Below are 12,516 nucleotides of genomic sequence, written 5' to 3'. Positions count from 1 at the left end.
ACCCACCACGATAGACAACTAGCATGTGTTAAACAAACCCTGCCTTTGTGTGTGTTAGTGTAGGAGGGTTTAACTCTTTCAAAACAATGTATGTACAGTGCGTGTTTCATCATGACGTCATCTTTTTTTAGTGAAGTCATGCTTAGCTTTGAAGGCATCATCTTGTTTACATGCAAATTAGCATACATACAGACATGATCAAAATGTTAACACGTTTACACATTTGGATCTTAATGAGGTTTTAAGTAGAGCTACATTATGCAAAAGAAAGAAGGGGGAATGTGACAAAAAAGTACTTTGAAAAAGTAATGTATTGAAAACAACAAAGTGAAATAGGCTGTTTATCAGCTGATCAAAGTAAGACTGTCACTCAAAAAATTACAAAAAAAACTCCAATATAGAACAAAAACATTTCTCAGTAGGACTCAGTAATGAGTAGCTCCACAGTTCTTGTTAAACACTTCAAAAATTGGTTTTCCGGGAGGAACATTGCTCCAAGAGGTGAAGACGGCTTCACCAAGAGCATCAACTGTCTGGAACCACTTGAAGCTCAATGGAAAAGTACTCCAGATCATGATGGACCCCCCGATGGAAACCATCTCAGGTGGGATCTCCTTGTCATGCTAGTAACAATGGAAGCTATCTGGATTTTGGCTTTTATAACCTGTGGCCACCTTTGTTTATTTTATTTAGTCCCAAATGTTTTTGTTTTTTTATCTCACTTAAAACCTCATTAAAGGTCCAAATGTGCAAAATGCATCGTCTAGCAATTTTTCAACTGGTCTTTAAATTTTGATCAAGTCTGTATATAAGTAGTAACATCAAAACTTCAAATCAAAAGGTGTTTTCCCCACTAAAAAGCAGAACCTCAAAGTCAACTTTGGTTAGAGATGGAGTCGGGTTTAGGCAGTGGTGGTCTGGCTATGGGGCACATGGGCAATTGCCCAAGGCGGCATTCTCCAGGGGGCGCTCCGGGGAGAGGAAAGAAAGAAAAAAAACATTTACTAATGGTCAGCACTCATCAAATCATCAAGTCGGCATGTGTGTGGCAGATGGGCGCCATCTCCAATCCTGATATTCCCCCAAAATGATCAAACACCCACCAAGTGATGTGGATGAAACTAAATAAGTATAGCAAAGTTACTTGGTGGTTGTTGACCACCTGCTGTTCATGTGTTTCCTTGACTGAGTTTTAATGTCATTTGGATTTAAGTAAAATTGGACTTCCTGGTGAAAGATGCACTGGGAAGATCGCTGGGCAAACTGCTGCAAGCCACCCTCTGCAGACCTAAAAACGTCTTTGTTTCCTGTGCTATCCAACTCTATAATGCCTTGCTACACTAAAAAAAAAAGTAAACGAGGCCATTTGTTTAATTGATAAAATGCAAATATGTTCATTGTAAATCACTTTAATGTGTTTAATGTGTTTATACACACATAACATGTTGTCTGAATGAGATTCTAAGAAAAACATTTTTGCTTTTAAGTAATACGTGGAACCTGTTGACAAAATGAAATGAATTACATTTCTGAGTGTACGAGGAAGGAGGAGGAAAAAGCGGGTTATGGAGGGAAGACTGAAGATTATATATAATTACCTACATACAGTGCATCCGGAAAGTATTCACAGCGCTTCACTTTTTCTACATTTTGTCATGTTACAGCCTCATTCCAAACTGTATTAAATTAATCTCTTACCTCAAAATTCTACACAAAATACTCCATTATGACAAAGTGAAAAAAGTTTTTTTTGACATGTTTTGAATTTATTAAAAATAGAAAACAAAAAAATCACATTTACATAAGTATTCACAGCCTTTGCTTAATACTTTGTTGATCCACCTTTGGCAGCAATTACAGCCTCAAGTCTTTTTGAATATGATCCCACAAGTTTAGCACACCTATCTTTAGGCAGTTTTGCCCATTCTTCTTTGCAATAAGTCTCAAGCTCCATCAGGTTGGATGGGAGACGTCTGTGCACAGCCATTTTCAGATCTCTCCAGAGATGTTCGATCGGATTCAAGTCTGGACTCTGGCTGGGCCACTCCAGGACATTCACAGAGTGGTTCTGAAGCCAATCTTTTGAGATCTTGGCTGTGTGCTAATATCTACTGTCTATATGGTCAAGGTACATGACCAGTCTACTGAGGTCAAGAGCGCTCTGGAGCAGGTTTTCATCCAGGATATCTCTATATATTGCTGCATTCATTTTCCTTCTATCCTGACTAGTCTGCCAGTTCCTGCTGCTGAAAAACATCCCCACAGCATGATGCTGCCACCACCATGCTTCACTGTAGGGATGGTATTGGCCTGGTGATGAGCAATGCCTGGTTTCCTCCAAACATGGCGCCTGGCATTCACACCAAAGAGTTCAATCTTTGTCTCATCAGACCAGAGAATTTTGTTTCTCATGGTCAGAGTCATTCAGGTGCTTTTTGGCAAATTCCAGAGGGGCTGCCATGTTCCTTTTACTAAGGAGTGGCTTTCGTCTGGCCACTCTACCATACAGGCCTGATTGGTGGATTGCTGCAGAGATGGTTGTCCTTCTGGAAGGCTCTCCTCTCTCCACAGAGGAACGCTGGAGCTCTGACAGAGTGACCATCGGGGCCTTGGTCACCTCCCTGACTAAGGCCCTTCTTCCCCGATTGCTCAGTTTAGAAGGCTGGCCAGCTCTAGGAAGAGTCCTGGTGGTTCCAAACGTCTTCCATTTACGAATAATGGAGGCCACTGTGCTCATTGGGACCTTCAAAGCAGCAGAAATTTTTCTGTATCCTTCCCCAGATTTGTGCCTCAAGACAATCCTGTCTCGCAGGTTACAGACAGTTCTTTTGACTTCATGCTTGGTGTTTGTGCTCTGACATGCACAGTCAACTGTGGGACCTTATATAGACAGTTATTATATTTCCAAATCATGTCCAATCAACTGAATTTACTGCAGGTGGACTCCAATTAAGCTGTAGAAAGATCTCAAGGATGATCAGTGGAAAAAAGATGCACCTGAGCTCAATTTTGAGCTTCATGGCAAAGGCTGTGAATACTTATGTAAATGTGATTTTTTGGTTTTCTATTTTTAATAAATTCAAAACATGTCAAAAAAAACTTTTTTCACATTGTCATAATGGAGTATTTTGTGTAGAATTTCGAGGTAAGAGATTAATTTAATTCAGTTTGGAATGAGGCTGTAACATGACAAAATGTAGAAAAAGTGAAGCGCTGTGAATACTTTCCGAATGCACTGTACATACCTTTTTACTGTGTGTTGTGTTGCTGATACCTGAACCTTCATTTCAGCAAGGGCACACGTCCATGGCATTGATAAAGTTCTATATCCTGATCTCAAATGTATTTCACAGTACATTTGTTCCTGTAACGTTCCCTGCATAAAATAAAGAAGTTGCTTGTGTAATCATTACATAGGAGATATTAGACCTGCTTATTAAAGCTGCAGCTTTTGTCGCTTTGTTTTGCAAATCCTCCAGTTTTGAATCAATTAAGCCCAAATCCCTCGCAGCCGTGGGAACACAGCACCTGACTCTTTGCTCCAACGTTCACTCAAACTGGAATCAGATAATCCACTGAGTCCAATCCACTGAATCCATGAAAGCACCGCATTACATCACAGACTTGCACAAACCTTTACATTTTTAAGTCAGTGCAGTTAGTTTAGCCTGAAACGCAACAATGAAATGTATGATGACTCAAAAGTATAGGAAGAACCTCACACTGCACATGCAAATGTCACTTGAAGGTAAACACTTGTGCGAATAATTTAACAGCAACACGTAAACAATCAGCTGCCTTTATTGGAGCATAACCTGTCATTATTGTTTTTGGGGGTTTTTTTTCAAACTTTCAGCTTTTATTGGTTTCTGGACCAGACCCAAAGTGTAAGAATTTGATTTAATGTCATATGTGGCAATGATGCAACATCAATGAGCTCATTCTCACCTGAACATAAAATGTAAAAATACAACATAGAATTTATTTTTATTTTCAAATGACAAGACCGTTATAGATATATTTTTTTTTGTCCAAAAGACAGGATGTGATCATCACAGAGTGCTCCCCACTAAACCCTCTTCCTTGTTACATTCTATTTACACACTTTACTTATCATCCACAGTGGAAAAAAAGCATTGTTGGTCCTATCCTTTGGATTGGCAAACAAATACAGAATAAAGGTTATAACCTTTTAGAACAGCATTTCACACATTATTTCACGTTTAAAAAAAAAACAAAACAGCATGACCATATAAGGAAATGGTGAAAGAAAAAACCGTGAAGAGCAAAGGCCATAAAATACTACTTTATGTACACTAAAACGCACTCTACTCTTGCAATGGTTCAGTCCTGATTGTGCACACGTTGGCAGGCTAAAGGGTCATGCTCTACTGACCTGATGAAGAGGATTCACATAAATAAGAAGCTGCAGTAACCACGCGGTGGTCGGAGATTCACTGTTGACAGTCTTTAATAGTCCCAATATTCCGAGCACTACAGAAGTGTCACACCCCAGGGACAGACTGGCTGTTGTAGTCGCTGGAGTCCATCTTGAGGATGTAAGGGATGATGCTGTCGATCTGCACATTGCCGATGAGGCCAGCAAAGAAGAGCTCCTCTGTGACAGCTGCACTGAGCAGCCGCAGGGCGGGTAGACGCAGCAACAACTTGGACAACCTGGAGCAACACAGAATCATATGTTTATTACACATCAAGGAATTTGAGCTTTGTTTGCAGACAATGCTAATAATGTCTACTGAATATGCCTGGGCGATATTTAAATATTGATATTTAAAAATATCGATATTTCTTTTAAGCATGATATCAAAAACAAGCATATCTATATAGACTGGATTTGATGTGGAACATCTTTTTAGCTGTTTTAATACAGTATGTTTAGAATGCAGAGAAAAGAGATAGACATATGTGTTCACATCTGACATAAGGATTATGTATGATGGGCAAAATGTTTATTTTGCAATTTCTCTTTAGGAAAGGCTTTCGAACAGAGTTGGGAATAAGGACAGTAAAAGCCACAAGCTTACTATTTCTTTCCACTATGTCATGTCGGAAATGTAATGGCTTACTCTATGATTATATGATGTCTCATCAATGTAACATTACTAATGCATAGTGGCTAGAATACAAGATAAAGTTGTATTTCAATATTTTTTTTTTATTAACAATAACCCACAGTCAACCACGAAAGAGCGGTCATTAATTCCCCCAAAAACGTGATAAGGGTGAGGGAGTAATGTTCAAAAGACGTGCAGAGTTAGATATCCAGGCAGAGTATCCATGACTAAATCCACTTTGAAGTTTCATCCCATTGCTGTTGTCCACATGTACAGTATAGACATTTTTATGTTCAGTATAATCCAGTGTTTGCAAATCATGTGAGCAGGTGAAAAAGACTAACCGATAAGTGTCCTCTGGGTATGTCCTAGTTATATAGTCCTGCAGCTCCATGTAGGCCTTCTCCTGGAACCTCTCTATCTGTGGAGTATTGTCTATACCAGGGTGATCTGATACAAACAAAAAACATAAACAAGTCAGCTCATCTTGTCTTTGTAACACTGCTCCATTATATAAAACTCACCAGGGCTGAAGAGAACAATGGCTTTGAGGAAGGCATATTCGTAAGCATCTGGAGATAGCTTGGACATGCTGTTACAGAACTCTTGCAACCTCCAGATGTGCTCCATTACTATCTTTACCCGCTCCTGGGATAACTTGTCTGTTGGACACCATGAGAGAGAAAACAAACATGGCGACATGAAAACATCCATCTGTTCATTTTTATCTTTAATACTGATTTGGAACACATGGGAAAGTGAAAAGCAAATAATAGCTTGGGCATTTATTCATTATTTAACAAATATAAATCAGCAACACAACCAACACGGAAATAGCAGTAAGAAGCAAACGGCTTAGCCAGCATTAATACCGCTGACGAGCTCCTTGCAAACAACAGTATGGCAATTGTTTCACACCAACAGCCATTTTTAAGCGTCTACAGAAGTAGATAAAGTCTTGGATGTTGACCACTCGTGATTCTTGTGGAGTTAATAAAAGAACATCAACAACAGCCACATATGTTAATGTCTAGGTTCTGTTAATGAGCCGGTGACTATAGGATACTCTGCAATAATTATCTGTAGCACTTTAAAATGCGTACATGCTAAATAATGTTGACTGTTGAACAACAAATAGCTGGAGGTATGTTATTTAAGAAGATGACTTATACCTTCCTGCAGGCTGTTCTGCAGATGACTGATGATGGCACTTAGAATGGTGCCGACGTTCATAACGTTGGAACACTGGGCAAGACCCAAAGCAAACAACTCGTTCCAGCAGGCTTTCATCAGGTTGATGTCATTGTCATCTTGACTGCTGTAAAACACACACAACAAGGTGAGTAGTCACAACAAGTGCTCTGGAAGATGCTGTGGAAAAGGAGCATCTATGACTTACCCCAAGGCTTGGAATGCAGGTATTGAGCGTGCCCAGTGCATAGAGAGAAAAAGAAGGCGTGAAGCTGACTCACAGATGTAGTTGACGTTGAGGTACTCTGGCACAGGCACAGGCATCATAAGCTGTAGAAGCCAGGCAAAAAATGAGCACACCAATGTGACACAAGGGAAGAACTGTTAATTTCAGTGATGATGCCTTCAATGTACCTTGAAGGGAATATGACTGTCGGACAGCAGCGAGCCTTCCAGCTCCAACACAGGGCCAGACTGATCTCCTGACATCAGCTGCATGGTGGCCTCCAGGTTGGTTCCTGAGGAGCCATCTCCAGCATGTAGGACTTTGGCCAGGGTGTCAAAAGCTCTGAACAACACACAGGATATTATCTTTAGAACATTATATGGTGAGAAATATTGTTGTGTTGTGTTTTTAGTTAGCAAGATTAGGCAAAAAAATACACTGCCAATTTCTATTAAACTTTCTGGGTGTACCATACATTACATTTTGGTGCAAGCGGAAAATCAAGTTAATATAGAACAGTTCCCCCCACCCCAGAATGCAAAGGGTAGAGTCCCATTTGTCTTTTTTATGTCATCATTGGGAAGTAGATAGCTACTAACTAAATCGTTCTGCGGCCCTACGTCTGCGACTGATGCATAATTGCCAGTGCTCCACGTTTTATTTAAGATGTGTAACAAAGCCTGGTATTAAACTGTCCTACAAGAAGTGTTCGGCTCATATACAAGGTCAGCTCAACTCGCTAACTTGTCATTTCCGTCACAGTGGAAGCTCCGACCTGCACCACAACAAAAAATGAAATGGGGCTATTGTCTGACATCCCAAGTTCAATCCCACCCTCGGCCATCTCTGTGTGGAGTTTGCATGTTCTCCCCGTGCATGCGTGGGTTTTCTACGGGTACTCCGGTTTCCTCCCACATTCCAAAAACATGCTAGGTTAATTGGCCACTCCAAATTGTCCATAGGTATGAATGTGAGTGTGAATGGTTGTTTGTCTATATGTGCCCTGTGATTGGATGGTGACCAGTCCAGGGTGTATCCCGCCTCTTGCCCGAAAACAGCTGGGATAGGCTGCAGCAGCCCCCGCGCTAAAAAATTAATGAATGAATGAATGTTGACTGACATCAAGGATGTTCAAAGTGTGAAGGCCAAATGTAAATAGAACAAACTGAAATGTGGATACTAAGTATTGAACAAGTATTTGAATATACTGATATATATAAAATATATATAATATATATATAGGGTTTTTATAGCCCTTTTACAAAATTAAAAAAATACATAAAAACTATCAATGTGGTCCCAGTCACACCCCCATCTTACATCATCCAGTATGAACAAGCAAGTAGCTTGCTAACATGGATCAAACCTTGTTGGAGGTCTGCTGAGTGCCATTTTAAAAACAAACTCCTTCATATGCCTCAGCACAGTAGAGCCCCTTGACGTGGTCCAAGATAGGTTTATTTTTAGTAAATTTCATGAAGTCCTTAAGCACGAGACCACATGGCCCTGCAGAAAATCTTATTACCCAATGACAAAGACAAATGAGCCTCGAGATTTCTTCCTCATGCTCCTGTGCATTTCCATTATATGCCACAAACCAGACGCTTTCAAACCGCTTAACTCACCGCGTGATATCGCTGGCTGTCTGGTCATCTTCCTGCATGTCCGTCATGGAGCTGTCACCATTGCTGAGCGTCTCCACGCCGATGAGGTCGTTGCTGCCGTCGCTGGCTTCTCTCGTCTTGTTGAGGTGGGCAAGGGACGTCACCACGTTAGCCAGCGTGCCAAGGTCACCTTGGGAAGGGTCGTCATGCTGAGGAGGACACAGAAAAATTAGACAGCAGCAAAAGAATAATTATACTATTAGATTAAAATCAGTCACAGGTACACAATCTCATTCCATCTAATACAAGAACTCTTTCTTTAGCTATGTGAAGGTCAAAATATTAGAAACACCTCACTACAACGACAAATTATGGCATTATTAAGGTATTAAATTAATAACTCCCTGACTGTCAATCAAAACAGAGGATTATCTTTGCAAAAGCAGCTCTTCTAAGAGAGTCTCATTAGCGCTCATTTTGGTGTACCCAATATTGTGGGCAGTGAGTGTATTGTGAATATAATCATTTATAACATAATATACAATATAATTACATTGTCTGGGGAGGCTGGAATCAAGATGGTATTTTCCAACTTAGGGAACGGCTGTTGGATGTTGAGCAACATGCTGGACTCCAGCAAATTGGTAGACCTGTTGACACATCCAAAATTACTTGATCATTAAAAAATTATTTTAAGATAAACATGATTTAAAGTCGAGGCTGGAAGTACCTGGAAGTATCCTTTTCAGTCACAAACGTTGGCGTGGCTGCCAAAGGGCTGCACAAATTCTTGCGGATGTAGATCTTCTCTGTGGAGGCTGCACAGTTGACAGATTTCTCTCTGGTGGGCACATCCATAGGCTTCCTCTCACACTGCACAGCTACAAGGCAGCACAAGAACACCAGTCCTTCTTGTCACATTACAAGAGACATTTGACTGTTGATTATACATTGAGGTGTCATACAATCCTGTTTCATGCCCAGTGCGATGCAGCGTTGCAGCCGACAGTACTGGCAGCGGTTTCGGTGAGCCTTATTGATGGCACACTCTCCGGAGCCCCTGCATGTATACACCAGGTTCTTCCTGATGCTGCGTTTGAAGAAGCCCTTGCAACCCTCACAGCTGACAGCTCCATAATGGCGCCCTACCAGAGGGGCATGAAAACAACATCAGTGAGATGTTTGTCAGTAAAAAAATAAGCATTATGGTAAATCAAATTGAATTCCAACCTGAGGCCTTGTCCCCACAGACAACACAATATTCCACAACTGGCTTGGAAATAGACTGGTCTGAGCCCTCGGTTACAAACTGACAAACAAACAGAATGCTGTTATTCAATCTCGACCAACGACTTGTTATTGGCAAGACATGACTGACCATGAGTCATAAGCCCTTAGCCATAAATCTGGATCCATTAGCATCCCTGAGCAATACCTGAATCTGCTGTCCAGACAGCTCGGGGGAGGCAAACAACAGCTGGTTGACCCCGGAGCTGTCCGGAGTGGTGAGGATGACCTTGTTGGGGGAGCCATCCTGCCTGGCCAGGATGAACTGCTGCTTTACGGGAGAAGCTGGTTCAAGTGCTGTGACAATCTGGATCTTCTGGCCTGTCTGTGGATCGGTCACGATCTGAAAAGATTAAATTGCAAATTTTAACTGAAGGTCAGCAAATAAGTCATTAGTCATGAGCACTTTTTCCATAAGGGTCCAATATACTACTAGGTGTTCTTTGACCCTTTGATCTCAATTCATTAACCCCATTATGCTCAGGTTTTGGTCCTTTGTATTGGGTTGTGGATTCCTATAGAGCAGCTGCATATAACCCACACAAAAATCTGTCTAGATCTTCCAGAATCTGAACCTATTCCGGCTGTATTTCCTTGACTTTCCAAAACGGTCTGTTTTAATTTATTCTACCCACGGCCAGCAGTCATGCCCACTCTGGTGTGATTGGTCACACTCCCAAGCGCTCTTCTTTATGACTTCCCGTTTTCTTTATGCAGACATGGGGCAAACTGTGCTCTTATTTTGAAGGACAGCCACAGAAGTGTGTCCCGTGTGTGTGTGGAGTATGTATTCACGGCTAAGATGAGCGACATTCAAAAATTATACTTTTAAGGGCCAGTATGTTTACATAAAACACCCAAAGTCATTTTGCCTGGCTTCCTTGCATATAGAAAATGGATGGAAGAGTATTTGACAATTATTCTTAGGCCCCGAGATGCGTCAATATTTGTCAGCAAACGTGATTTTCATGCAATACTTTTCAACAGTGTCAGCCTTTTTTTGTTTAAACTCATACTCAAGGTCCTTATGACAAAGAATGTCATCCCAAAAAATGTAAAGAGAAAAATCATACATATTACAGTAAATCTCGGATATATCGGACTCGGATATATCGGAAATTCGCTCACAACGGACAGATAAAAGATAAAAGATAAAAGATTGACTCACTTTAAATGAGTCAATCTTTTCCAACTATTTCAGCCTGAAATGCACATCAATATAAGTATATGTAAATATTTCATACTTATATACTATATATTTGTGGATTTTGTAACTCTTTAGAGTGACAATCAATCAATACACATATAAATTCAGCGGATCCTTGCAAAAAAAAAAAAGGTTTGAACTTGACCTTCTTGGTGGAGTTGCCCCAACTGCGTTAATTATATTATTATTTTTCCACTTGAATGTTACCTTACCTGGATTCGATGTCCCAAGGACATGTTTTTGTCTGCTGTTGACACGAGTTGGATCCTTTGGGTCTGCCCATCCATGCTGGTACCGCACACATCAACTTACAGCCCTGACTCACCTCTCTGCCCCATTAAGTGCACACCTGGGGAGGAAATAGTTAGCCTTCATATCTAGTTTTGACCATTTGCAGTTTTTAGTCAAACATAATCTGGTTTCTCCTTTTAGAAGCATGTGGACATTACAACAATTATATAATTGCAGATTCACAGTGTGCAAACAGTCAATTATTGACAACAAAAACACAAAAATGTACTACATCAATACCAAAATGTGAGTACTTTGTTCATGATTCTGTTTTTACGTATGTTGTCAAAATGCCATATCCTTCCCCTTTTCTCTTCCTCTGGCAACAACATTCTGAGCACAATTTAGCCTCTATTAATACAGGATTTTTTTAATGTAATCTCGGTCACATTTTGAACAGCTTAATCCTCTCTGTGAAATATTTAGGCTGCATTAACTGTAACCAACTAATGTCTGTGGCCTATGTTAGCAATTCGGATGGGGTCTAGTGCAAAAACAGACAATTAAATGCAGATTATGTCGTCAGTTAAATGGCATCAAACAACGGGGATGGGTGTCGTAGCAACGCATACAGAAACGACCATGTCTGTTTTCCCAAAAATCGATACGGAAGATAAAGTATTTCTTTTCCTGTGGGTGAAAGGTCAACATTGAAGGGTTAAAGCATGCTAGGGCTGCAAAGGCCCGTAGAAGCGGAAACATAACGTTGACAACGACGGTGGTCGCATTTTATTTTACTTTACATATTCTGCCGCAGAACATCAAAAATAGGATTATAATTATTCAGCGGCAACTTTTGCGTCAGATGGTGTTACATTCCCATTCTGGCTCGTTGCTGTTTGGAAACTAGCAAGCAAAGCTAACATGGCAGCTAACGTCAGCTAGCTAACCAGTCAACTCGCGCGGCTACATAGCTAATAGATTGCAGGGGGGCAAATATAACATAACCATTACCGATGTGTGTACAATAAAGCTAGGTAACCAACCAACTGGTTGTGCGGTTGTATACTTACTTAGTGCCGTTGCAGGGCGCGGGGGACAAGAACGCTAACGGTGCTAGCGGCGAACCAATGGCAGCGTCTGAGTTACTGAGTTCTCCTTCGCCTTTGATGTGGCCGGACAGTGGTGTCGCTAGCCAAGCTTCTCAGCATACACATTAGTAAAAATTCCTTACCTGTCTAGAAGTTTGTTTCGTGACAAATATCCGTGAAATTAAAATATATATATATTATCCGCTTTGCTGTGCTTGGTGGGAGGGTCAGAGTTCGTGACCTTTTTTCTTCTTCGGGAAAACAATCTGGCGCATGCGCAGTTTTGTTATGATGTTATTAGGCCTAAGAGTGTAACAAGGAGTTATTTTTATGCTTTAGCTTTGATTTTAATAGTACGTTGATGACAATATATTTACTTAACTGCATTTGGCAATTTCTGAGAATTTTTCTAAGTTAAAAAGGTGTTAAATGTATTCTGATTATATTCATTATCAATTTTCTATACTGCTGGTCCCTCATTAGGGTCTGGGGTGTGCTGGAGAGGTGGGATATGTCTTGGACTTTTCACCACTCACTGTACACAAACAACCATTCACATTCACACATGGACATTTTAGTCTCCACTTAATGCATGTTTTTGGAT

At 40.6% G+C, this 12,516-nt stretch overlaps 1 protein-coding gene across 2 annotated transcripts; it reads right to left on the bottom strand.

Moving 5' to 3' along the window:
• Nucleotides 1–3,962: 3,962 nt before the first annotated feature.
• Nucleotides 3,963–12,196, bottom strand: nr2c1 (nuclear receptor subfamily 2, group C, member 1). Of its 2 annotated transcripts, none has more exons than XM_058075919.2 (14): nt 12,056–12,196; nt 10,803–10,939; nt 9,532–9,726; nt 9,327–9,405; nt 9,062–9,241; nt 8,827–8,977; nt 8,650–8,746; nt 8,118–8,305; nt 6,681–6,834; nt 6,475–6,596; nt 6,248–6,393; nt 5,600–5,737; nt 5,420–5,525; nt 3,963–4,677 (listed from the first exon to the last, which is right to left on the bottom strand). In XM_058075919.2, exons 2-14 carry the CDS (start codon nt 10,875–10,877, stop codon nt 4,506–4,508), a joined length of 1,803 nt encoding a protein of 600 aa, XP_057931902.2. In that variant the 5' UTR covers nt 10,878–10,939; nt 12,056–12,196; the 3' UTR covers nt 3,963–4,505. The 2 variants fall into 2 exon arrangements, with proteins under 2 accessions (XP_057931902.2, XP_057931903.2); XM_058075920.2 differs by having other exon boundaries at nt 11,895–12,188.
• Nucleotides 12,197–12,516: the final 320 nt, after the last annotated feature.

The sequence above is a fragment of the Doryrhamphus excisus genome, linkage group LG1, assembly GCF_037039965.1.
Source record: "Doryrhamphus excisus strain RoL-2023G ecotype Guam linkage group LG1, RoL_Dexc_Guam_v1.1, whole genome shotgun sequence".
In the NCBI taxonomy this organism is placed as follows: domain Eukaryota; kingdom Metazoa; phylum Chordata; class Actinopteri; order Syngnathiformes; family Syngnathidae; genus Doryrhamphus; species Doryrhamphus excisus.
The sequence above is the reverse complement of the archived record's forward strand: the minus strand, read 5'-3'. Positions and strand labels throughout refer to the sequence as shown.